The 24226-nt window shown below is 50.4% G+C and overlaps 3 protein-coding genes across 12 annotated transcripts in view; 1 reads left to right on the forward strand and 2 right to left on the reverse strand.

Moving 5' to 3' along the window:
• The window catches only part of LOC114859820 (potassium voltage-gated channel subfamily C member 1-like), a 32303-nt gene extending 22852 nt beyond the window's left edge, over window positions 1–9451 (reverse strand). For 9 of the 10 annotated variants that reach the window (XR_008695262.1, XR_008695263.1, XR_003786552.3 and 6 more), the window contains exon 1: window positions 8801–9451. Coding sequence is in view for 5 of the 10 variants with exons in the window: in XM_029157818.3 (XP_029013651.1) it covers window positions 8801–9343 (543 nt within the window). In the remaining 5 variants the exon portion in view is untranslated. The remainder of the gene's footprint in view (window positions 1–8800) is intronic. The other variant, XM_029157824.3, reaches the window with a different exon arrangement.
• A 5482-nt stretch (window positions 9452–14933) lies between these two features.
• LOC114861081 (apoptosis regulator BAX-like) lies at window positions 14934–17389 on the forward strand. The gene is made up of 6 exons (XM_029160072.3): window positions 14934–15258; window positions 15330–15360; window positions 15968–16132; window positions 16213–16351; window positions 16673–16777; window positions 16886–17389. Exons 1-6 carry the CDS (start codon window positions 15195–15197, stop codon window positions 17015–17017), a joined length of 636 nt encoding a protein of 211 aa, XP_029015905.1. The 5' UTR covers window positions 14934–15194; the 3' UTR covers window positions 17018–17389.
• A 1772-nt stretch (window positions 17390–19161) lies between these two features.
• aoc2 (amine oxidase copper containing 2) lies at window positions 19162–23252 on the reverse strand. Its single transcript, XM_029159826.3, has 5 exons — window positions 21578–23252; window positions 21161–21279; window positions 20899–21065; window positions 20352–20484; window positions 19162–20275 (listed from the first exon to the last, which is right to left on the reverse strand). Exons 1-5 carry the CDS (start codon window positions 23148–23150, stop codon window positions 19991–19993), a joined length of 2277 nt encoding a protein of 758 aa, XP_029015659.1. The 5' UTR covers window positions 23151–23252; the 3' UTR covers window positions 19162–19990.
• Window positions 23253–24226: the final 974 nt, after the last annotated feature.

Raw genomic sequence — 24226 nt, forward strand, 5'->3', positions numbered from 1 at the left:
GTGTGTGTGTGAAATAGATAGTGTTTGTGTGTAATCATTAATTAATTAACTGTTTATGCTGATGAGGCTTTTTCTCTTCATTAACACTAAATTCTCTGAAGCTTCTCTGTCTTGTTGTGTTCAATGGCGACATAGAGTATTTGTCAAAATCAGCTTCAGCACCAGCCACTCAGTTCTGAGAGTAAGCTTTAAGTTGAGTTATGCTCTTGTTTTTGTACAGTGACTGATCAGTGTAATCACCAACATGTGATCACATGTTAAACACCTGCTGCATATCACTGAACTAGTTCAAGCCGGAACGTGTGGTCTGGCTGTGGTTTCAGCACCATGGACAGCGCCGTCATGTGCTTGACTTTAGTGGTTGAAAGCTGAGACAAGCACAAACAGAAACATTCTCAGAGACGCCTCTGCTCTAAAGCTGGTGTCTCCGTCTGTTAGTAAACCCATTGTGTAGTTCATGTGCTGTATGGTTGTGCGTCTGTTTATGTTCTTTTCACATGTTGACAATGTTCATGTGCTCATGGGTGCCATGGGTTCTGACCTCTGACCTCTGCATATGACACAAATCTATCAGGCATTACAATAAATCTCTATTCTATCTGAGACCTAAACCAGTTACTATAAATTATAATATTGTCTTAAACTGTATAATTCTACTTGATACTGAGGGCATTGCCTTTGTGCTGTAGATACATCGTACCATATGTGTGTACAAGATGCTTCATCTGTGAAATACATGAGATGAAGCTAACTCTGATTCCTCTGATCCTCACTGAACAAAACTGTCCCTCAGCCTGATGCATAAGTAAAGCTGGACCACACTGAATCAGATTGATTGGACTGCGCTATGAAAGCAAGATGCTTAATGTCTTTTTATTACAAAGCTATAGATTTAATCCCGTCAATCACAACAAACCTTTAAAAGTCATAAACACTGTACAGGATCTCGTTTCCTGTCTGAGTGATGTGTGCAGGGAGAGAAACCAGCTGCTGCCGCACATTTACTGTTGGGCTAAAACGTCTCATCCTGACTAATTTCATCTGCTAAGCAGAAAAGACTGGACGCAAGGTGAAAGAGTGAAGGAGGAGAGAATGAGAGCAAGACAGGTTACACGCTAATGTAACTCCTGGAGCTTCATTGTGCGATAGAGACATGGGCCAGCGAATACCCGAGGTAGAAGAATGAGACAGGAAGGCAGGAGGCGGAGAAGGAGACAAAGGAGGAGAGGCTCCCATGCGTACACGGAACCACAGAACCAAAACAGCCCCGAGCCACACTGCAGAACCTGCTGCACAGTCAGTGTGTCTGCATCACCGCTCAACCGAGTCTGAAGACGAAGCCTTGGCATGATGAGCATTTATACACAGCATCGGAGGTGGAGGGAGCGTCTGTGCTAATCAGGGGACAGAGCGAGGAACCTGTGAGCCGTACGCGAAGCCTCCGCTCTGCAGCAGCGCTGCTGCAGGCCACAGATTGCTGCAGTGCTTCGCTCAGTGCAGAGGTAGCTCCAATATACTAAGTAGGAACAACAGATCTCTGCCAAATGATGCCCCAGGCTGCCAAGAACAGAGCGCGGGCCAAGAAAGGAGCTGGGGAACGGACGGAACGGGCCACCGGGGCTGAGCCCACATGTTCCTGTGGTGGTCGTGGGACAAACTCAGCCTCACTCGCAGAGAGAGAGAGGAAGCGGCGCATCAGCGCTCCAACCTTCTAAGTGAGGGTTGTGCAGACGCCGTGGACCTCCTGCTGGTCAGATGAGGTCATCAGCTGAGTAGGACACGCTGCTGAGGCCACGTATCGATCATGTGTTTGTGTTTGTGGAATACCAGTGTGGGCAGCCGTGTTCCTGTGAAAAACAGAAGCTGTTGAATTACTGATGACAGGGCGATGAGAGAAGTGAGATCCCAGCACAAATATATGTGTGTGTGTGTGTGTGTGTGTGTGTGTGTGTGTGTGTGTGTGTGTGTGTGTGTGTGTGTGTGTGTGTGTGTGTGTGTGTGTGTGTGTGTGACTGAGCATGAAGACGCTCACTGCTTTCCTTTTGTCTGCAGAGTCCTAAGGAGCAAACAGGTAGAAGAGCTCATCCACTGACCCACTGACCCACACATCCACAGAACCCAGAGCCCCAGAGAGCCAACAACGGGCACACGCAGCTCTGGCGCTGGTTGGAATGTAAAGAAACCACTCGTTTCATTCTAATGAAGGTGTCGTGTCTGAAAGCTCGTCTTCTGCAGAGCACTTGCAAAGTTTCATCACCACAACGAGACGGATTAGGAAACAGTCAGGGCTGGTTTGACACAAAACAAGTCACCCTTTATAATAACAACAACAGCTCCAGGACGTTCATTTAAGAGGAAACACAGTGTGTGAATAAAGAACAGAAGAGCAGAGTGCTTCAGTCATGGTCTGGCCTTCATTGTACTCAGTATTTGTATACTGTAATCCACTACACGCACCATAAACCAACCAGAGCACAGTGGATTCTGGAGCCTGTGTGTGTGTGTGTGTGTGTGTGTGTGTGTGTGTGTGTGTGTGTGTGTGTGTGTGTGTGTGTGTGTGTGTGTGTGTGTGTGTGTGTGTGTGTGTGTGGTCCTAAATCCCTGGAGTGGTTTAAGAACAGCACGAGACCTTAGGGACGACAAGAATGAGAGCAAGATAATGGAATAGGCAGGAGGAAGGAAGGAAGGAAGGAAGGAAGGAAGGAAGGAAGGAAGGAAGGAAGGAAGGAAGGAAGAAAGGAAGGAAGGAAGGAAGGAAGGAAGGAAGGAAGGAAGGAAGGAAGGAAGGAAGGAAGGAAGGAAGGAAGGAAGGAAAGCAGGCGTGACTTTATTGTTATGACATTCAGAATGTTGCTCTTTTAAGTCTCACGTGACTCTTCACACCAGGAAATCAAAGTACTACAAAGAATGTTTCTAAAAAGGTACAAGGCTTTGTCCCTGCTGACAGTCAGCAAAGGTCCAATACTGGGACTCTGCTGGTTCTGCCGGGGCGACAAAGCTTGGTTTCCTCGTCCTCTCTTACACTTCCTTCCTTCACACTTGCTTAACGGAGCTATTCCATCTTGGCTTCTCCGTTCCCCCTGCCTCAGCACACACACACACACACACACACACACACACACACACACACACACACACACACACACACACACACACACACACACACACACACACACACACACACACACACACAGCACTTTTTCTGCTTATTGCCCCTGTTCTCCCGTTTCTCTGCAGTGGCCCTTCGTGCTGCTCACATTTGTCTTTGCAAAAATGCTTTTAGCTTTTTCTGACTCCTTCTTTTTCTGGGCCTTAGACGTTCAACAGATGTGATGCAGGAAAAGCTTAGACAAACGCGTCAAACCTCACATGTTCAGATGAGTGTGGTGATGTGTACCTAAGCTGAGTATGGATACGTAGAAGTGCTGTTCACCCCATAGGATCCCAGTAGTTTGTGAACATGTGCTACATATAACTAGCAAGCCTCTAGTCTTCTTCTATGGTGTTTTGCTGACATAAATCAGATCTCTGTATCATGGCTTTGCACTGAGCCAGAATCCATCCTGGACTTCATTGTATTACTTCAGTCATTGACAAACGTCCTGTATTATAAACACGTTCATCATCATTCTCATGTTGAGGACACGGCCTCTGATCCACTGCTGCATCATCGCTAACATCCGTGATCACTTGGTCTCCCAGCAGCTCTCAGAGCGATGACAGCGATGACGGGCATCACGCTGCTGAAGACGTGGAGCGGGGAGGTGGAAGGGTGAAGCAGGCGCTCCGCAGGCATCTGCAGAGGAACACGCTGATTTATTCCTCCACCTTTTCTCCTCTCCTGATATGCTGTAATGGTTCCACTTTGCCGTCATGCTGAGGGATCTCGCATGTGTGTGTGTGTGTGTGTGTGTTTGTGTGTGGGTATGTGAAAAAGCGCCGACTCTGCAGTAACGGTACGAGACACGAGGTAAAGTGGACTAAAATGGATTTTCTCTCTCGGCCTCCTTCACGCTCCCATCCCCCAAGTTCTCATCTAATCGCGTGCTACAGTAAATTTGGATTCAGTGATCAGATTTTTTCGAATGAAGGCCTGAGACGTGACAAACAGTCTTTTGAGACAACAAACAAACCGAAGGAACAGTAACAGTAACTACAGAGCTTTAATCTCATTCAAACTCATGTAGATCATCTCCACAAACTCGGACACCTTCATTTTAAAAACAATGATTGGTCCGTTGGCTCCAGAACCAAAGCGATGGGCTGAACATGCTACAGATCATGGATGACTGTGGTTCTAACACCGAACACTGACTCTCGTGAACCGACTGTCGCATTGTGGTGTTTGCGGTTAATAGTTGGGTCGACTGAATGATTCTGAGAACGTCCATCAACGGTCGTTGCTGCAGCTTTCCTGCTTCTGACCCGCTCGGGTAGAACCTGTCGCGGTGAGGCTTCCCCCGATCAATATGAACGTCTCCTCTTCCTGCTGCTCGCCTGCACGCGCTCTTCATCAACAGACATTGGGCTGATGTGTTTCCACCCTGATGATGCTGAGAACTCCTCATCCATCAGCTTGAAACCCGATTCCATTTGCTGATGATTTCAGCCGTTCGTACCTCAGCTGCTGCGTCCGCACGCGCCCAAACTTAAATGGCCGATTCAGCACTTCTTCCTGGGCTCCGCTTCCGTTTCGGTGTCGCCCTCCTTGATACCCACAGGCCGCGTTCGCCGCTTCAGCCCCGAGCACCACAGGGAACAGACAAGCTTGTGTGAAGCATTTCATTTATGGAACCTGAGCCACATTCCTCTACTCATGGCCACAGGGCGAGCTTATTTCTACTTCCTGTGGGGTAAAAGGCGCCGGCCGCTACGACGCTCGTTTAGTTGATGACGTGAACTGAGGCGGTTTTCAGCGCCTCTCAGCTCATCCTCTAGTTGATGATAACTTGATTCAATTGGTGAAGGCAGACAATCTTTAAATGTAAATATCTGTGACTCAGTTCAGTAACTGTCCAGAACCACAGTCATGAGTCACAAGACACGCTGGTCTCCCAGCTTTACCTAATGTGATATTAATATCAGGAGAGAAAGTTTAAATGTTTTCCTTCTGTCTCTGCCTCCACCTCCTCTAAAACTGACCCTCTCTCTCTCCTGTAATGGGTGACATGCAGAGAAAAAAAGCTCTGTCGCAGCATTATCTTGAAAAGCACAGAGGGGGAAGGGCCCTGATGGATAGAAAGCCTATAGCGCAACACAGCCAGCAGCGAGGGAACAGCAGAAAAATAGGAGGACTAATCATTTCATAATCCACCTCAGAGCGGCTACAAGGAGGAAGGAGGAAGGAAGAAGGAGGAGGGAAGGAAGAAGGGAGGAGGAAGGAAGAGGGAAGGAAGGAGGATTGAAGGAAGGAAGAAGGAAGGAGGATGGAAGGAGGAAGGAAGAAGGATGGAAGGAGGAAGGAGGAAGGAGGAAGGAAGAAGGAAGGAGGATGGAAGGAGGAAAGAAAGGAGGAAGGAAGGAGGATGGAAGGAAGGAAGAAGGAAGGAGGAAGAAAGGAACAAGGAAGGAGGATGGAGGAAAAAGGGAGGAAGGAAGGAAGGAGGATGAAAGGAGGATGGAGGAAAAAGGGAGAAGGGAGGCTGGGATGTGCATGTGCGCTGCAGCGCTGGGATCCTGGTGATATTATCGCTCCACACTGAGCGTAGCTGCTCCACCAACGCCAGCTTTCAGGTGGATTCGTCACCTCTCTCTCCTCGGCTCCTAAAGCAACAGTGCGGCATCGCCACCGGCCCGCCGTGCGTTACAGTAGGAGCTCCAGCGCTCTCACACTGGATGATGGAGAGTCTGAGCCGCCGCTGCAGCTGCAGGCGCCGTGGCGACGAGACCTCTCGCTGCAAACTGCAGCAGGAAGTCCTGACTTCAGAACGACTGCACGGGAAGTGGGACCCGGTACACAGAACCTGCTTTCACATTTTGACTGTCATTCGTATGACAACGCTTCTCCGGGTTTTGGCCAATTGGTCAAACTGACTCTCAGAACCTCCTATTTGTTCCCGGTGGTAAAGAACCTTGGACCCAGCAGCAGAACCAACAGCAGAACCACACATCTGGTGACACTGTTTCTCCCATTGGATACAATGAAATTGACACATTCCTGTTTATTCAGAACCACAACTACCATTAAACGGTGGAGAACGAACCACAGAGCTGTTCTGAACCAGGTTGTTCCTCTGATCCACCTGCACACACACACACACACACACACACACACACACACACACACACACACACACACACACACATATTACTGCACGGCTCCATGTGGTGCCGGTGCGTCAGCAAGTGGTAGCTGTGCGACTTTGCCAGTGTTTGTCTCCTTGAGGGAACCGGGATTTGCCAACACACCCTGTTGTGTGAAACGAAGGGGGGGGGGGGGGGGGGGGGATGTTCTGTGTGGGAAGGTTTTGCTTACAAAGGAGCACCATTCAGCTGAGGCGTCCACCTGAATGAGGCAAGCTGAGACGTACGACCCGATCGATGAGCGGATACAAGCCTCCCAGCCCGGCCAGCTCAGCAGAAAGAACCAGGGGCAGCAGGAACAAAAACGAGGGTGTGCAGAAAGTGACCCCCACCCCCATCCGGCGCTCCTTCCTCCCCCCACACTGCAACTCCCTCCCTGTAACCCCTCCTCCGTGCCTCCGCTCTCCTTCTCTGCAGCAGACTAGAGCACAGTCAGCTACTACGTGTTACGCTATAGCACAAGCAGTGAGCTAAGATTGGGAGGGGGAGCGAGGAGGTTCTGGGGGGGTGGGGGGGTGGGGGGGGGCTGAATAGCGATAATAAGCAATCCAGCGCTCTGCTCTGAAATCAGGGCAATAAAGCAGCAAGGGCTGTCAGGTGGCGGGGAGAGAAGGGGAAAGGAGGCGAGCGGAGCTGCTGCTCCCCGAATCACACGCCGGTCCGCGATCGCCTCTTCAAACGCGCCGTTTCCATTTGCTGATGAATTGGCAGAGACGCTCTCCGCAGAGCAGAACCTCCGGCATCTGCACCGCAGCTCACCTGACTCTGCTGCTGCTGCTGCTGCTGCTGCTGCTGCTGCTGCTGCTGCTGCTGCTGTGTCCCCCTTCACCCGGACCAGCCTCAGTGCCACCAGCTGGCACCGAAACTGTGGACTGCAACACTGTCAAAGTCACCTCAGCTGTCTCACACACACGCACGCACGCACGCACGCACACACACACACACACACACACACACACACACACACACACACACACACACACACACACACACACCTGCCTAAGTTAAAGTTACTGGTGACCACTGTCTGAAGTGAGTCATGGTGTGTGATAAGCTGTTACCTGGATCCTCAGCTGCTTCAGGCTTGTTTTTTTTTTTTTTTTTTTTTGCTGAGCTACATGTTTTATATTTCATTTCCTCTTTGAATATTTTGACATGTGTTGATTTAAATGTGGTCTTACCTACTTTACTGTACGACTGGATGAGGCTCCCTCACTGGCTCCTCTGAGTCCTTAGTTAATAGTGTCTAACTCCACTCTCACTCTCACTTATACCAGTGTGGACAAGGTCAAAGGTCAGCGACAGGCTGGGTTCATCCAGATGTGTTCAGCAATGTGAGCCGTCACCACTGTGGCTGTGATGGTTTCCCACCAGCCAAACAGTGAACCACAGAGCAAAGCAAAACTTCCAGTTTTTCACCAAAACCAGGTCTATGACATGAAAACACTTCCCTGAAGCTCCCACGTGTCCCTGAGACCCTGCTTTCACAGTGACCTTGACCTTTCACCAACACCTCTTTAGTCCTTTGAGCCAAATAGTAACTTCTATTCCAGCTCCACAGTAGTAATCGCATTAAGGTGGATGAGAACGTAGAAAGTCTCCAGCTGCAGCCGTCGACGTCGCAGAGGCATTAAAACCAGCAGTCGTTATCTGTTTATAGCACCAGTTCCTGTTTCTGGTTGAGTTCATGCTAATAACCAACATAAAAGCATTAAACGCTCGCTTGGCTTACACTACATGTAGTGAGCTGCACCACTGCTGTGTTCTCTGTGGACGTCAGTGTTCTTGCTGCAGCCTCGGTGCAGCTCACCTGCTGACGGCTGCGATGGTCACCGTGTCCTGACCTGCTGCGTCCAACCACACTTCACTTTGCACTGTCCACTGCATTTGTGTGATACGCAGGTATTTCAATATATAGGTCAATATACTACACATATATATATATATATATATATATATATATATATATATATATATATATATATATTAACCTATATATTCAATATAGGTTGTCTTAGTCAATTGCTGCTTTGAAAGCGTTCGGATACAGATGTTCTTTGTGCCGAATGAACAAACCCACACACACACACACACACACACACACACACACACACACACACACACACACACACACACACACACAGGTGGACACAGAGCCATAACTCACTCCACTGACACTGACTTGGGAAGTTGGGCTACATAAAGAACAGACCGGAGCCCTGAATCATCCCCCAACGGACTGAACGGTCATGTACCTAAAACGCAGGGAGATAAAAAAAAAACGAGAAGAGGAACTGAGGAGCCGCCTCCATCATGTGCCCATGAACTTACTACTAAACAAACTACCACTGCGAAGTTGTTGGTCCAAGCAGTTGCAGGAATAAGTTTGCGCCGAGCAGAGCGCACGGCGCCACGCGCGGATGTTTGCGCACAGCATTTGCACACTGTGAGACCGAGCGTGCGGCGGAAGCAAGCGGCCCCCTGCTCGGACACTCACCCGCGCGTATTTGGACGAGTAGGGGTCCTCGAACAGAGCCCACATCCTGGGCTGCCACACCTCCCACCACGTCGCCCTGCGGCCGTCCTCCTGCATGCACAGCCGCTTCAGGTCGCCGTCTGCGCCGCCGGTGAGCGCCGGGTCGTTCTCCGGCTCGTCCGGCTCCGGGGTCTCGAAGCTGTCCAGCGCCTCCTCCGCGTCGCGGTGCTGCCGGTAGTTCATCCAGCAGCACGCCTCCACGTCCGTCTCGTCGATGCCCCAGAAGGCGAGCTCCTCCTCGAAGAGCGGCCCGCACACATCGCTGGGGCAGTGGAGCTTCCCGGTGCGGTAGTAGTTGAGGATGAAGGCGAACGTGCCCGGGTGGCGGTCGAAGAAGAACTCGTCGGACTTCGGGTCGTAGTCGAAGTTGCTGAACGCGTCGGGCTCCGTCAGCCAAGACAAGCGCGTGCCCGGCAGCGTCTTCAGGGTGCTCCGGTACGTCTCGTGTCGGACCCCGCCGCAATTGATCACGATCTTCTCGCTATCTGACGCCGAGCAAGTCATGGCTGCGCTGGGGCATGCTTCGGTGCGTCGGTGCGCTCTGCTCGCGGCTCGTCCCCGTCCACGGCCACCATCCGCTCCGTTCTACCGTCCCGGTGAGAAGTGACGGGGCTATGAGAGCGGAGGGGGAGGAGTCTGGAGAGGTGTGTGACAGAGAGACGGAGAGAGAGTCCGCAGCCTCGTGGACGGCGCAGCGTGCGCGCTGCGGACTTTATGAATCAATAGAGTCAACGGCTGAATGGATTCAGCGCTGATCGGATGTTTCCACGGTGGAACGCGGCTGAATCCACGAAGTCGTGAGCTAAAGTGTGAAGATGACGGGACCAAGTCCGAGATACGAGCACGTCGTGCACATCACATGAATGTTGGAGCGAACATGCTCCGGTTCCGGCTCAGACCTGCTGGAGGGTCCGGTCCGACCATAGTCTAGTTAGCAGCAGCAGCTGCTCTGTGTGAGTCTGAGGGGAGATGTTTAACCAGCACGTTTAGACAAATAATTATAAATAATTGAGCTTTATTGATCCCACATTGGGGAAATTAATCTCTGTACTTCAACCCGTCCCCTGAGGAGCAGTGGGCAGTTACAGTGCGGCGCCCGGGGAGCTATTGAGAAGTGCTTTGCTCAAGGACACACCTGGTGCCAGAAGCAGGGCTTGAACCTGGCACCTTCTGCTTCCGGGCCACAAAAAAACAGACTTCTCTGCAGCAGATGGGCGTTTTATTAAACCTTCTTGTTTACATCTTCTTTGATTGTTGATGTCGCCATTGTTTTGTGATTCACGTCTCGTTTTCTTCATCTCTCTCTAATAATGTTCTGTTTCAGTTTGCGTCTCTGTAGGTCGTTTTGCTTCTCTTGCTCCCATGTCATCATGTTGTTGTACAGTTTGAAATGTGCGCCGCTGACTTCTACATGACAAAGAGTCATAAAGGCAGAATATATTAAAATAGATAAAAGACTAGAGGTAGTAAAGCTGTCTGTCTGTCTGTCTGTCTGTCTGTCTGTCTGTCTGTCTGTCTGTCTGTCTGTCTGTTTGTCTGTCTGTCTGTCTCTTCTGCTGCATCACTCCCTCCTCCCTGCTGCCTTTCAATCTACTAAAACACTTAGATCAATTAGAGCAGAGCAGGAGGGATATGATAGAGTGTTTCACGCCCACTGCCCATACCCCCCCCCCCCCCCCCTCTCTTTCCAGGATAGTCCCTCTACTTCCAGCAAGACAGAGACAAAGAGAGAGAAAAGGGGAGAGGGGAAGGCCAGAAGCACGACGGGTATTTGCTGAGCTCCACAGAACGGGAGAAAAGACTGCAGACCATCAGATCATTAGAGCTCTGCTACTCTCTCTCTCTCTCTCTCTCTCTCTCTCTCTCTCTCTCTCTCTCTCACACACACAGTTTATTCTCTCAATTTCTTCCACCTCTCCTTATCCCCTCCCTCCCTCCTTCCCTCCCTCACCATTGCAGAGCTTATGTGTTGTGTTGGTCTGTTGAGAACCGTATGCAGCAATGTGCTCTGCTGTGAGAGACGACTCAGGAACACACCGCGAGGCGCTGTGGCCTGCTGCAGTCATAGCTGGTACAGGGTAACACAACGTGCACGTACCCAAACTGGTCCACGTGGACCCAAATGGACCGAAAACTATGTTTGAATATGAAAAGTTTGTTTAAATGAGCACAGAGGAAGCTGGAAGGCAAAGAGGAAAGACTCAACTACCGAACAGAGAAGAACCACTACTACAAGTAACACAAAGTGACCGACAGTAACTGGAGATCAAAGAGAAGCAGGAAAACATGTTGATCTGTCAGGAGGCTGCTGAAAACAGAAACTAATACTCACTGTCTGGAACAGAGAGACACTAAATGACTAACGGAGCAACAAACAGACAAACTGGAACGATGACACGCACACAATGGAGCCAATAAAGAGGACACAGGACTCGTCCCAAACCAGACTAGCGCCTCCTGAGGAGGGAGCAATGACCTGTAGCAGGAGGATGGGCAAGTGCCACCACTACTTTTTCTGCAATATTCTCACGCGAGAAACATGACGTAAAAGAGGAAGAGTTAACGCTGGCCCATGATCACTTACCAGACGGAGGTGTTGGTGCTGTCCATGGTGCTGAAAGTGAAGCTGATCAGGCTCAACAGCAAACGCCTGGGACGTGACTGCTGTAACCGCAGATGTGCGAATTCCTTTTTCGCATCCAACATTTACAACAACAAAGTAGCATGTTCATGTGTTTTTGGACAAAAAGCCACACACTGTACCTGTGTGAGGTTCTTGTCATACAGTGGTCACACACTTCACTGCTGGAAATATTGAAACCCGCTGAGTTGTCTGTACACCTGTCCCTGCTCCTCAGAGTCTGACTGAAGTCAGACATAGAGGTGGAAGGTGAATGCTGAGGCTGTGTCTTAGTCTTCCAGGTAGAGGGAAAGTAGCCTTAACTGAGCCTTGTATGATTTAACTGAGCTCTTCAACAACGGTCCATGGAACCTGAAGTCACTGGTTCAGTTCAGTCACCTGCTTCTGTCTGTGACTGTTCTGTCACCTTTTCTCTTTCTAACAGGATTCAACTGATGGATCTGGAAGCAACTACATAAACCGCCATGTGTTCTGTCTCTAGATGACCACAGTATGACACCACACGTGTCTTCCATGTAGGAAGCAAAGGGGATTGTGTGTCAGTTTGTGATGCAAAACGACAACAGGTTCAAAGAAAAGGCAACCACCAGACGAGTGAACAGGAGAAGTGAGTCCAACTGCCTGAGCCCAGAAACCCACACACGCTCTGCCTCCATGTCCCTCCACAGGAGGTCAGCATCAGCGTTCTGTCCCGCGGGCCCCCGGCTGCCTTTCCTCTCTTTGCTCACGTGAACTGACCCTGTAGGACGTCTCTGGTTTCCAGCCTTTTGGCAGAGTGGCGCTAGTTCCTACTGAGAGATCCATGAGCAGTTGAGTCAACACTCCGTCAGTTCAGCAGTATGAAATTCAGTGGTTCGCAAACATCTAATCGATGTGGATCCAAACGGTCTGAAGGTCCAAAGGTCCAAAAGGTCAAACCCTGACCCTTATGGCATTTATGGTAAACATTATGTTAATCAGCTATTTATTTATTTATTTATTGCTCTGCAGGTGTTTCCTCTTATGACGCAGGCTGTCGCAGGTCGGACGTTAAGATGACTGAACATATACAGTAGAGTCGACGTGTAACATCTGTACCAGCGGCCGTAGCAACAGAGGCGGGAAACTGAGCTGTTGCTACGGCCGCTTCACCTGGATCCCCGTCCTCCCTCCCACTCTGTGCAGTGCAGCCTGCGTTCCTGACGGTTCGCTGCAGGTGGAGGCAGGGACATCTAAGGGCCAAACCGGAGAACTACAGAAGGAGCCGACCACTGCAGTCCCCCCTCCCGCCTCCCTCCAGCTGCCAGCGTGTCCCCTACAACCTCACCTGGCTCCTCTCGCGTCCACCTGACCGCTGAGGACGGGCTCGGTGCTCCACAGGAAGCTGAGGGTTTGACAGGACTCGTGTTTAGACGTACAGTAAGATATAGAGAAAGTAAACGGCTTCAGTTCCATGAGAACTGATGAATTATTCAGTTATGATGAAGCTACTTTGTTACAGTATTTTAAACTTTAATCAACAGCTTGTGGTTGTCATCATACTGTATTCTGCAACAGCTGTTACTAATCTTAACCTGTGGTTGTTCTCTTGTTACTAATCAACGTGTTTTACCAGAGCGAAGGTCAGAGCAGATCTGCCTCTGAGTGCAAAACAGTGGCTGCACACGTCCTTTAAAAGCGGGCTTTGCTACAAATGCGCTTTGTCACAGAAAACAGCTGAATGTGTTTGAACGTCTGTTCTGCAGTGAAATATGATGTCATCCGACAAAATGCTGCATTGGTCCAGTGGTCCAGTACGAGCAGACCATCAGTTCCTTCTGCTCCCCCGGAGGAAAACCCCAAAGAGCTCAGACGACGTGGGCGCGATGGCATCCTGGGCTGGTGGCAGCGTGGTCACTCCATCACTATGAGGACGTCTTCTTCTGTGTGACGTCCTCACGATGACTGATGTGACAGGGAAGAGGCTGAAAATCTAAATGATGAGCCGCAACCAGGAAATGAGGTTCTATTGGGACGACGATGCTCAAGAACCAGCAGCCGTAGTGGAGAGATGTCAGGGAGCACAGAGAAGGGAGAGGCACACGTTCAAACCTCCGTGAGTCCAATAGTTGTGCGCGCATTTGTAGCGCCCTCTGGTGGTCACTACCGGGAACTGAGCGCACGCCGGGATTTAAAGTGCACAATAACTGTCATGTTTTATCATGACATCCCGATGATAGATAGAATTTCTGGAACAGGAATCTGAGAGCTGTGATGGGTGCAGAGAGCACGTTACATCACCTGAGTCCAGCTCACGCAGCCATAATAAATGAGCACAGAGGAGATCAGGACGCCGCTGCAGGGATTAATATTTAGTGACAGACGCCGATGGACAGGACGAGACAAGGACGTTTCAGAAAGAGGAAGGAAAAGTACAAACCAGGTTCCAGGTGCTGCTGAGTCCGAGTCACCGCGTGTGACAGGTGACACACAAACAGCCACATCAAGGTCATTGCTTTTATAAAGTCAGCTCTTTGTTTCCTTCCTGAGAAGCTGCTGATAAGTGTTCGGCTGCATTTGCAGTTTTTTTTTTGCAGTGAACACGTTTGAGGCCTTTTCATCAAACTCATCACTTCAGCTACTGTGAGCGAAGCCGTGTTCTGGGAGCCCGTCTGAAACTGAAGCTGGGAGCAACACAGGTCCGTCCCTCAACACGGAGCCCGGCAGTTCTCCATCATCCCTCCATCCACCAATCAGCCGGTGTCGCTCATCCCTCGTTACTGGCTAATTAATAAAACTACCCTTGGCTAATAATTGTCTACCATTTATAGGAGACACCAGGGAGCCAGGCAGAGAGACAGAGGCAGCGGTGCAGGGTACAATTATGTTGAGCTAAAGCACACATGGACTCATTACAGCTTATTCTTAGACGCATGTGAGAAAGAGGAAGGAAGCAGGAGGACGACTCAGGTTTACTGCAGTTCAAAGAGGTTCTAGGAAGACGTTCTCATAACGTTCATCACTGCCTCATACTGTGTCAGAGGCTTAATGATGATACTGTATGACACATAGCACTGATGACAATGGGACATGGTGGCCTTGACCTTTGACCTCTAACCAGCCAACTATGCAACTATTAAGTATGCACTTAATCCCAGAGTCTAAACCCAAATTGCACAGTAATGCTGAGGCTGATTATTATAAAAAAGGATCAGAACACAGCAAACGTCAGCATCAATTCATCCAGATGACAGAAGATCAAAATGCTGGGACCGTGTGCAGATCCAGATGATCCAGATGTGGCAGATCAGTGATGGTAATATGAGCCATGCGTTGGTTTTGACTGATTAATGTTCTGTATTCATGTTTTTGGTGTAAACGCATTTTCCCGGAAGTTAATGTGCAAACGCTCCACCCTGGTTCTGTAACGCGTTTAATTTGTTGAGCATCCGCCGCCACCGGAAGTGAAGCTGCCGCACCCACGTCCTCTTGACTGCAGCTTTGGCTCCGCCCGCGCCGTTGGACCTCTTCACCCGGACGTGTCTGAGTAGAGGATTCGGTTTGAGTTGACACCCGGACTGGACGCAACTTCAAAACCTTCGGCGCGTTTGTGTGACTTTTTCTGACTTTCTGACGTTTGAGGAGTTACGTGTCATTCAACGCGGCCGTCGGTTTTTGATTGTCGGAGCGGCCGCAGTTTGTCCGTGTGACTTTGCCTGAAGGAAGACGAACTTTTCCAGCTGTTTCTTCGGAATCATGGCCTGTGAGTCGCCCGAGGACCGTCACCGACGAATGTCCTGTGAAGGAGACGCTCTGTCAGGTGAGTTCACGTCTGCTCCTCCGTGAGTCTCGTCTGGACGCGTCGTTCTCACTGCTGGGATTCTTTCACAGATGAGCGGATCGGGGAAGCTCTGATCCAAGAGTAAGTTCATTTTTATTTCTTTGCTTTATACACTGATGTGCGACAAATGGTTCGTTGTGACGTCATCGACAATCATGTGTTTTACGTTTTGTAAATGTTTGTGTTTATGATCATAACATGATTGATGGTTTCTCCTATTTGTGGCCCTCGTCAGTAGAAGTATCCAGTTTCACATCCAAGGTAACAAATGTGAAAACAGAAAAAAATCATTTAATCATAGTTTTAGATACTTTTAGAGACAAACAAAAGTGTCAGTAACATGTTCACATTCAGATTTTTTCCCCATCAACTAAGGCGAACTTTTTCAGATAAGATGAATGATAAAGAACTAGAATGACTCAGCAGTGAAATAGATGCACCGTGTGTCATAAACTGGACCTTTTACACAGCATCATAAACATTGTCTTGTGAAACTCTTGATGTAGTTTCAGTTTCACTTTAAGTCACATAAAGAACCAACAACCACTGTATATGCTATATTATGACTCATAGAGGAAGTGATGGTAGAGAAACATTCTTCACGGATGTGTTCATCACCGTCACATTAGAACCTAGTGTCCACATGCTAATGAGCGAACAGCTCATTAGCTGAGCTGTGATGTTCCAGGGTCATAGAGGAGGAGCTGAAGGAGGTTCGCTCCGAGGACGTCCCCCCTTTCACCCCCGTGGCTGTAAACAGACAGAGCGACCAGGAACAGAAGATGGTCAACCAGCTCGCCACCATGGTTCGCATCATCGGAGACAAAATGCACTCGGACCGGGCCTTCCAGGAGTGAGTTCCCAAAGCTTGCGCTCACACGCTCAAAGGCTTCAAGCTAAAAGGCTTCCTTCTTCCTAATGGTTCCGTTTCAGTGCAATCGACGGGATGGTCCAGATCTCGGACTCCAAGTGGGACCGGTTCCGGCAGGTGGCAGACAAAGTGTTTGAGCATGGGATCACGTGGGAGAGGATCGCCGTGCTCATCTACGTCGCCGGCAGGCTGGCCGTCAAAGTGAGTGAGCGGGCCCGCGGTTCCGCCCGCGTGGGCCGGGCTTCGGTTCAGAACACTGTCAAAGCACTGTAACATCATGAGGAAGCGCTTCAGAGACTCTCTGGTTTAAAGAAGTAGAAAAACAGAAATACAATAAACAAAAAAAAAGGATACTCAACATGTTTGTAGCACGCGTTCATAGAGTCACGTTAAACTTCTCTCTCTCATGTTAATATTCAAATATATATTGTTGACATCATCTGTCTGCATTGGGCAGTTTGAGGTTTAGCACCACGTGTCCCAGACCACCGGCTTCCGTCACGGTGTGTTTGTGTCCTGCAGATGGTCAGGGCTCATCTCCCTCAGTCGGTGAGGGACGTCCTGCGGTGGACGGTGGACTACTTCAAAAACCACCTCCTCAACTGGGTGCAGAGTAACGGAGGATGGGTAAGAGAGCGCGCGTCACCGGGCCCGGCGAAACGCTGACGCGGCAGATTCAGGCCCGCGGCCGTCGAGCAGCGTTGTCCTCACGCGCCTGTGCCGTCGCGTCCACAGATCAGCAGCTTCTCGGTGCTGGCCGCCGTGTCCATGCAGCGCGTGTCCTCCATTAGCAGCTACGGCCTGGTGCTGGTGTTCGTCGCCGGCGTGGGTCTGGGCAGCATCGTCACCTGGAGGATGACCAGATGAGACGCGTTTGGATGCTAGCAGACATGAGTGCAGTGTTTACCAGAGAGAGGCCTCCTCTCCTATTTTATTCATTTATCTGTGGAAAAACTTGAAAGAAACAGAATTGTTAGTCCTTCATTTCTTGTTTATGAACTACGTTTCTTTTTACCAACCTTCTCTCTGACGAACAGCTGAATTTAAACTGAATGAAAGGCGTTTATGGTCGTAAGCTGACATGTTTACGCTGATATTTGAAAGTCCGAATGTTTCCTCGTCTGGTCCTTTTTATAATAACATATGTCTCTACCATTACTCATCAGGTAATTGGTCAGTATTGGGTCTGCACTGGTTCTGTATTGTACCTAACTGGGAATAAAAGATTTGAGTTTCTCAGCTTATGTCTTGTTTTTCCAACGTTAACATCTGGTTACTGTGGTCAAACAAAAACAAACACTATGTCGTAGAACCAGTGTTCTGGAGGTTCTGCTGGCAGTGTGGACAAACTGTCCACCTACTGGGCACTAATAGCTGTTCTGGTACTAGACCTCTGTACTGGTTCTGGTTAAATGGTTCCACTGTGGATCTGTGTTAGTCACTGTTTCTGACACCAGGGGGCAGCATTGACGAACTTCACACCACTGAACTGTGAGTAAAGGCAACTTTACGCTATTTAAAATAAATTTAGAAAATATTCCCCTGATGTGACTGCGTCTGTCAGTGAGTCTGGTGACGTTATGTCATATACCATCAAATGTGTGTGTGTGAACCTTTGTTTTCTGTGCTGTGTGATCAGAAACGTCAGAAAGACGCGGTAGCAGCATCCTCAGGTCCATTTAGTGCTTTAACCAGTGTTTGGGTGCGATGGACCGGTGGAGACTTTGTGATGGTTTTAGCTCTTGTGCTTTAGCTGATGGTGAAGTCTTCACAAGCGGTGCAGTCAGGTCACTTTACAGCATTTCAGCAGTGAGCATGTGCACAGCTGCACGTTCTGGACCGGCTCCATCCGGTCGCTGTGAGAACTCAATCAGAGGAATGTCCACATGACATGTGACATGTGCTATCGCACACGTAGTCCCCGGGTTCTTTACATTAGGTCCTGATCAGTTACAGTAGCTTGACTATCTCACCACTTCCTTCCTGTGCAGTTCTGCTGGGACTCGCGTCCAGGACGTCCTGCTGCGTTCGCTTCCTGTGTGATAGCGTTGACTTCCTGGAGGCTGTGACTCCCAGGATTTAATACATCCGACCTGCATCATGACCTCCAGCTGTGAAATGCCACAGTTCTAGGTACATATGTGGGTTTTAATTAAGTTTTTTAGGGAGCTATTGCTCAAATGTACAAACACAGAGCATCAGGTGCTGCTGTACAATTCCCTCATCCATCATCCTGCGTGCTTCTGTTCTGAAAGAACCAGCTAGAACCCATTCAAAGTCCTGTCCGCTCACCGATCGACGCAAGCTTCTATCTGAGGATTCACCAGACCCATCAGCTGAAACACAGCGACCTCATCATCAATGGGTTCACGGGGGTCTGCAGTCGTACATCTGCACTTCAGCCACTGGAGACTCCGCTTCATCACATGGTGCAACACCCGACAGCGACTGTGACGCATTCCACAGTAAAAGGATTCAGAGGAATCTACTGACATATAGGTGACATACAGCTTATGGTGGTGAGTGATGGGACCAGTTTGATCCACCCCTTTGGCAGCAGGTCTAGAATCAGCTTTGGGTGTGTTTCAACTCATCTCTCGTCTGAGCAGAGTGTGTGCGACTACGCATCTCCCTCCTCAGAAGCCTATATGTTATGTAGAATTCTGCATTAATATAACACGATTCATGTGATACTGGTGACCGGTTACATCACGACTGTCTAAGCAACATGCAAAAACACACACACGGACAGAAAATTTAGCCAGAGGCATTTTACTTCTCGAAACACAAAACCACTTCACACAAACCACAGAAGAAAAGAAAAACAGCCACTGAACCCTCCATGGACTGTACTCACATCCTGTTCACTAGAGGAATGTGTGTGTGTGTGTGTGTGTGTGTGTGTGTGTGTGTGTGTGTGTGTGTGTGTGTGTGTGTGTGTGTCCAGACCACTTTTGCTTTTTGTGTTTCACTTCTGGAAACGCAGCTCTTTTCCGGGATTTGTGTTGCAGCTACTTTGTATTGTTGGTTCACATCAGTCAACATTTACGACAAACACAAACGCTTTCTTAATTATAGAATCTCTTCTTTTATTTATGGAGGAGCCGGTGAACATCTGCGTTTCTTACACACATTTGTCAGCTGGCATCGTTTCCATTACAGTGTTTGTCAGTGGTTGAAAAAAAGACACGCTGGTTCCAGATGCAGGTTGATTCACAGGAAGGTGGAACCCAAAGTGTTTACCAACACCCAGAACCACAGTCATCAGCACAGAAAGCAGCTGGTAGATATGAAGCTAATGCCAACATGAGCCCCGTTAGCAACAACAATAAATGGGGTGAATTCACATTTTCAATGTCATAAATGCAAAAGTGTAAGAAAACAGAACAGAGCCACAGCTGGACCCCGACCCAGACGTTCCTCTGCTCTGGGACCATGTTTGATCGGGTTCACTTCAAGTCAAAGGGGAACAGCTGTCAGATCGTCTTCATGTGTGTGAGATCAGGCAGGAAATCAGGCTCCTCAGCGCGACCGAGGCCGAAGCACGGATGCTTCGTGTGGAGGGTTTATCAGAGAATGTGGCCTCGAGCTCAGAACCGACCCGGAGTCGCTTCGCGTTCACACACTAGACGCTGGAGTCAAAGCAGGAAAGTAGCTCTGTCCTGACTCCACCTCACAACTAAACACACTGAGACACAGAATGACACCATCGCATACAGTAATCACATTTTTAGACTTTTTAAACATATGAAGCACAAATAATTTGATCTGCATCCATGAACAAACCGGACGAAGCCAATCGGAGCTCGCGGCTTCCCGGAGTCTGCTCCTGAATCAGAGCTAGTCTTCGAACTTCATGACTCCGTCGAAGCCGTGGTACTCGAAGGGCTCCAGCACGGGGCTGCAGGTCTCTTGAGCAAGGCAGGCCATCCTGTTGCTGGCGCAGCTGCCCTCTCGGCCCGGCTCCATGTACACGGCGTCGGCGGACTGGACCGACGGGTCCTGGTCGAAGTAGTTGTGAGGCCGCAGCAGCACGCCGCCGCCGTTGCCCACGGTTACCGTGTTGGGAATGTCCTCGGCGTGAGGGATGTGGAGGAAGCCGGCGGTTACCCAGGCGACCAGGTCCTGGCACACGCAGCTCGGTTACGCTTTGAAGCCGCATCGTGCGTTTTCGCGCGCGCGCGCGTTGGTCTCAACTCACCTCGTTGTCGATGCTCTCGTTGTCGTCGATGAACTTGCTGAAGTCGACGGCGGGGGTCCACATGTTGTTCTGGTTGTACAGGCTGCTGCTGGTCTGCTCCAGGTCCTTGTGTTTGGTGACGGCCACCTTGTACCTGCTCACAAAAGAGCAAACGGTTTTAAGAGTCACATCCTCCGCATGGTGCTCCACCTTCAGACGGGCCCTCGGTTTGTTTGATTATGTTTACATAATAAAGAAAATAAAACTTAAACTCAGAAGTACCTAATATTTACTTTGCTGCTGATTTTACTTGGAGTACTACACTCCTTCTTGTTTGAGGCTTTACAGAAGGACGCTGTGTTTCCATTCCATCTTCAGCGTCTGAGTCCATAGTTGGGATGTTTGTGTGTGCGGTTGCTGCATTTTGATCCTGTTTGGGTCTCTGTGTTATTGTGCCTCGAGGCCAGTGCTTTTCCCAGGCCTCTGTAACATCAGCTAATAATAACCAGCGCGTTATGAGAAGGAGGTGGTGGTTACCCCAAGCCCCCCCCCCCCCCCCCCCACTCACCTGGCCCAGGACATGGATCTCTCCTCAGCCTCGCTCTCGGGGAGGTGGTCCCCGGCGAAGCTGTACACCTGCAGCCTGTAGGAGCGCGCGTGGCCCCAGCGGTTGGTCCTGTTGCTGGCGATGTGCAGGTAGCGCGGCGTCTTGGTGCCGTGCCTCAGGGCCGCTTCCTGTGGGGAGCAAGCGGCAAAGTCGGCGCGAGCCACAGACCGGAGACCTGTTCAACGGAGCGACGGCAGCAGGGAAAGCACGTGTGACGCCCGACCTTTTCGGTCCTGACTTGATTCTCCACCAGCTCAGGGACCATAGCGTGCTGCTGCGGCATCCACGGCAGGGACCTGTTCACGTACTGCATGTCTTTGGTCTGGAAAACATTCTTTACTCCTACGGAGGAAGCAGTTCTCAGAAATTAGTCACGATCGTGCAGCTCCCGTCATCAGATATGACGTCTGTGCACATTCCTAACGAAACCACAGCCAAACTCCTGTTCCTGTGCCACTTCATGTTCTCCTGCACTAGTGGAGTCCAGATGTGCCTCATCAACGCTGATATTCAGTGGATTAGATATTATTTAGCTTATATAGTAACTATAGTTATCACATTTAACTTGAAGCCTGTTTGTTTGGACTCTATGTTCTTCTCGCTCCGTGTTATACTGTATTAGTCTCTTTCCTGCACTCACCCAACACATCCAGGTCCACCTTGAAGTTGATGAAGTGGGTGTGGATGTTCCCCAGCACTTTGTCCGCCACCTGGTGCCCGTACTTCAGGTTCCCGTCCACCAGGTAAGAGGAGGAGATGTAGCCCGTGGCGTGCACCTTGGCCTCCACCGACCCGCTCTGGTAGAAGATGAAGTCCCACATGTAGTCGTAGTTCCCTATGGCCGTGATGGTCCTGAACACCAGGGCGCTGTTCGCCATGCCCCCGTAGCTGTTGTGGAAGAAGTCGGCGAAGTGTCTCCGCAGAGGCTGGCCCATGTTGTGCTCAAAGACGCAAATGGAGTTGCGGAACCGGATCGGAGCCGGGGCGTCGATGTAGCGGTACGTGTCCACGAACGCGGCTTCGTGGGGACAGTCCACGCCGCGCACCAGTTCGTGCGCGAAGCGGCCGATGCCGATGCTCGAATCCAGAAACTTGGTCATCATCATGCCGGGGGTCAGGGACCCGTACACGGACATGGCCTCCTGCACGCTCAGCTCGTAGATGATCCTGTCGCCCTTGAAGCGCACGTCGAACACCCTCATGCCCGTCAGTGAGCTCAGTCCGAAGGCGAAGCTCCAGTCCATGTACAGGACGTGGTTCTTGTCGATGCTGAAGCGTTTTCCCTCTGCGTAAAACAGCTGCGGGCCGATCTGCAGAGGCCGGTTCCTGGGTTTCAGGGAGCCGTAGTCCGGCCGCTCCTTGTAGACGATCTTCTTAACGGAGCCCTCGTCGTACTTCTGCGAAAGCTGTTCCACCGAGTCGAAGTAGACGCCGTTATAAAACACGCGCTCCACCTTCCAGTCGCGCTCGTGCACGCTCTCGTGGTTCACCTGCACCTCGAAGCCCACCGGGTGGATGTACATTCCGCTCATCTCCCTGAAGAACGACACCCACGTCTTCCTGTCCCCAGAGCTCACACCGCGGGGCATCTGCTCGAACATGTCCAGCATTCCCCCCTTGTCCACGTCGAAGCTCTCTTTCAGAAGCTTTTCGAGTTTGGAGAAGACCTCCCTGTGCATGAACTCGAACAGGAGCGCGTATTCCCCGATGGTGACCGTGCGCGCATTGATGGGCAGCTCCGTCTTGAATCTCTCCACGGTGACATCCCTGTGGTAGGTCGGGTTGGGAAGAGGTCCCACTACGTACTCCTTAACGTGGCCTTTGGTGCCGTGGAAAACCACGACTGTCGCTTCTCTCGGAGGCTTCTGGCCTTTTCCCTCCAGGTAGGAGAGCGCAGCGGACTTCTTTGGCAGAGAGAGGTCTATGAGGAACAGGAAGTTCTGCGACGGCTTGGTGAGCTGGTTGGTGGATATGTCCAGGTCCTTTTGCTTGAGCATGTACTGCTGGACCAGCAGGTACTCCTCCCGCGTGAGGTCGGCGAACACGAGGCTGCGCTCGTCGTGCTCGCCCCGCAGCGCGTGGACGCGCTGAGCGGAACACTTGGGCGTCCTGTTGGAGTGGATGGCGATCAGGACGACGTTGAGGATGAGGGAGACGAGGACGAAGAGGATGAGCGCCCACTTCACCAGAGAGTTCATCTTCGCTTCCCCCATTACGCACGGGCTCGGAGAGCGACACGGGGATAATGGCGAGAGAGCGCGTGAAGGAGCGAGGGAAGGTGGAGACGCGCCTCCTTTCCCACACGTCCCTCCGTCGACTCTACGCCCCCACGATCCCTCCCGCCTCCGTGGAGCGTCCAATTCGGGACCAAACCGTGGTTCTGAAGTGACGCGCCGTGTGGCCTCTGTTACGCGTTTACGCACGTAGCATGTGGAGACTGCAATCAATGATTGTGCTGCAAATGTAAATGATTGATGCCCATGTGTCACATTTCTGAAAAAGACAAAGCACCACAACGTTATGATTCCTGAGCTGAATCTTCTTCAGCCAAAGTAAAGTTTTACAAGGTTGATGAATAATATTTTATAAGAAACCCAACAAATGGTGGCAATGGTAAGGATATGTCACTGTTCACACTTACTCATTAACTACTGTAAGGCTCACACTGACCTGCTCTTCTTAAGAAAACACCCGTAAGAAGTGAATAATTTAAACCCGTCACAACGCGAGTTAACCATCACAATCTGACTCAGTAACGTCAGCTGAACATCTGGAAAAACACGTTGTAGCGACGGCTGAAACCCGTTAACTAGGAACAATGAAGCAGAAGAGTGTGATCAACAAGATCTAACAGCCAATGAAACATCTGGTTCAGGATGTCTTCATCCTAACGGATCATGAAGTCGTGGGGCGGTTCTGGTTCTACCGCTCTGTGATTGTGTCTCTTGATGCTCAGGTGTGAACGACGGTGAAACTTCAGGGTCGTGAGAGTGGGTGGGCGATAAATGGACCCGTAACTCTCTGAACGTTTGCTTCTCTGTGGACGGGTCCGGAGGAGCTCCATCCTCTGGGTCGCATCCACTCGTGTGCCGCTGTGTCTCCGTTCTCCCTCCTCTCTCACTTCTTCCTGGAGACGCTTCACGCTGTGATAAATGAGACGACGGGAGTGCGTCTGCTTGCCGTTCCCAGTTGTGTAGTTCCTCCTGGCACAGCTCTGCCTCCCTGGCTGCTGTGTGAAAGGCGCTGACCTGGGAACAACCCTGCGGTTAAATATTTGAAGCAACGCTGA

Source organism: Betta splendens, chromosome 8 (genome assembly GCF_900634795.4).
Source record: "Betta splendens chromosome 8, fBetSpl5.4, whole genome shotgun sequence".
Taxonomy (NCBI): Eukaryota; Metazoa; Chordata; class Actinopteri; order Anabantiformes; family Osphronemidae; genus Betta; species Betta splendens.

What these genes read in the sequence shown, in the direction of transcription:
- LOC114861081 (XM_029160072.3), top strand. Translation starts at nt 15,195, where the DNA reads ATGGCCTGTGAGTCGCCCGAGGACCGTCACCGACGAATGTCCTGTGAA. An exon ending in GGGGAAGCTCTGATCCAAGA is followed by an intron (nt 15,361 to 15,967) that starts GTAAGTTCATTT and finishes GTGATGTTCCAG; the next exon opens with GGTCATAGAGGAGGAGCTGA. An exon ending in TGCAGAGTAACGGAGGATGG is followed by an intron (nt 16,778 to 16,885) that starts GTAAGAGAGCGC and finishes TCGCGTCCACAG; the next exon opens with ATCAGCAGCTTCTCGGTGCT.
- aoc2 (XM_029159826.3), bottom strand. Translation starts at nt 23,150, where the DNA reads ATGGGGGAAGCGAAGATGAACTCTCTGGTGAAGTGGGCGCTCATCCTC. An exon ending in GGTGGACCTGGATGTGTTGG is followed by an intron (nt 21,280 to 21,577) that starts GTGAGTGCAGGA and finishes CTTCCTCCGTAG; the next exon opens with GAGTAAAGAATGTTTTCCAG. An exon ending in ATCAAGTCAGGACCGAAAAG is followed by an intron (nt 21,066 to 21,160) that starts GTCGGGCGTCAC and finishes TGCTCCCCACAG; the next exon opens with GAAGCGGCCCTGAGGCACGG.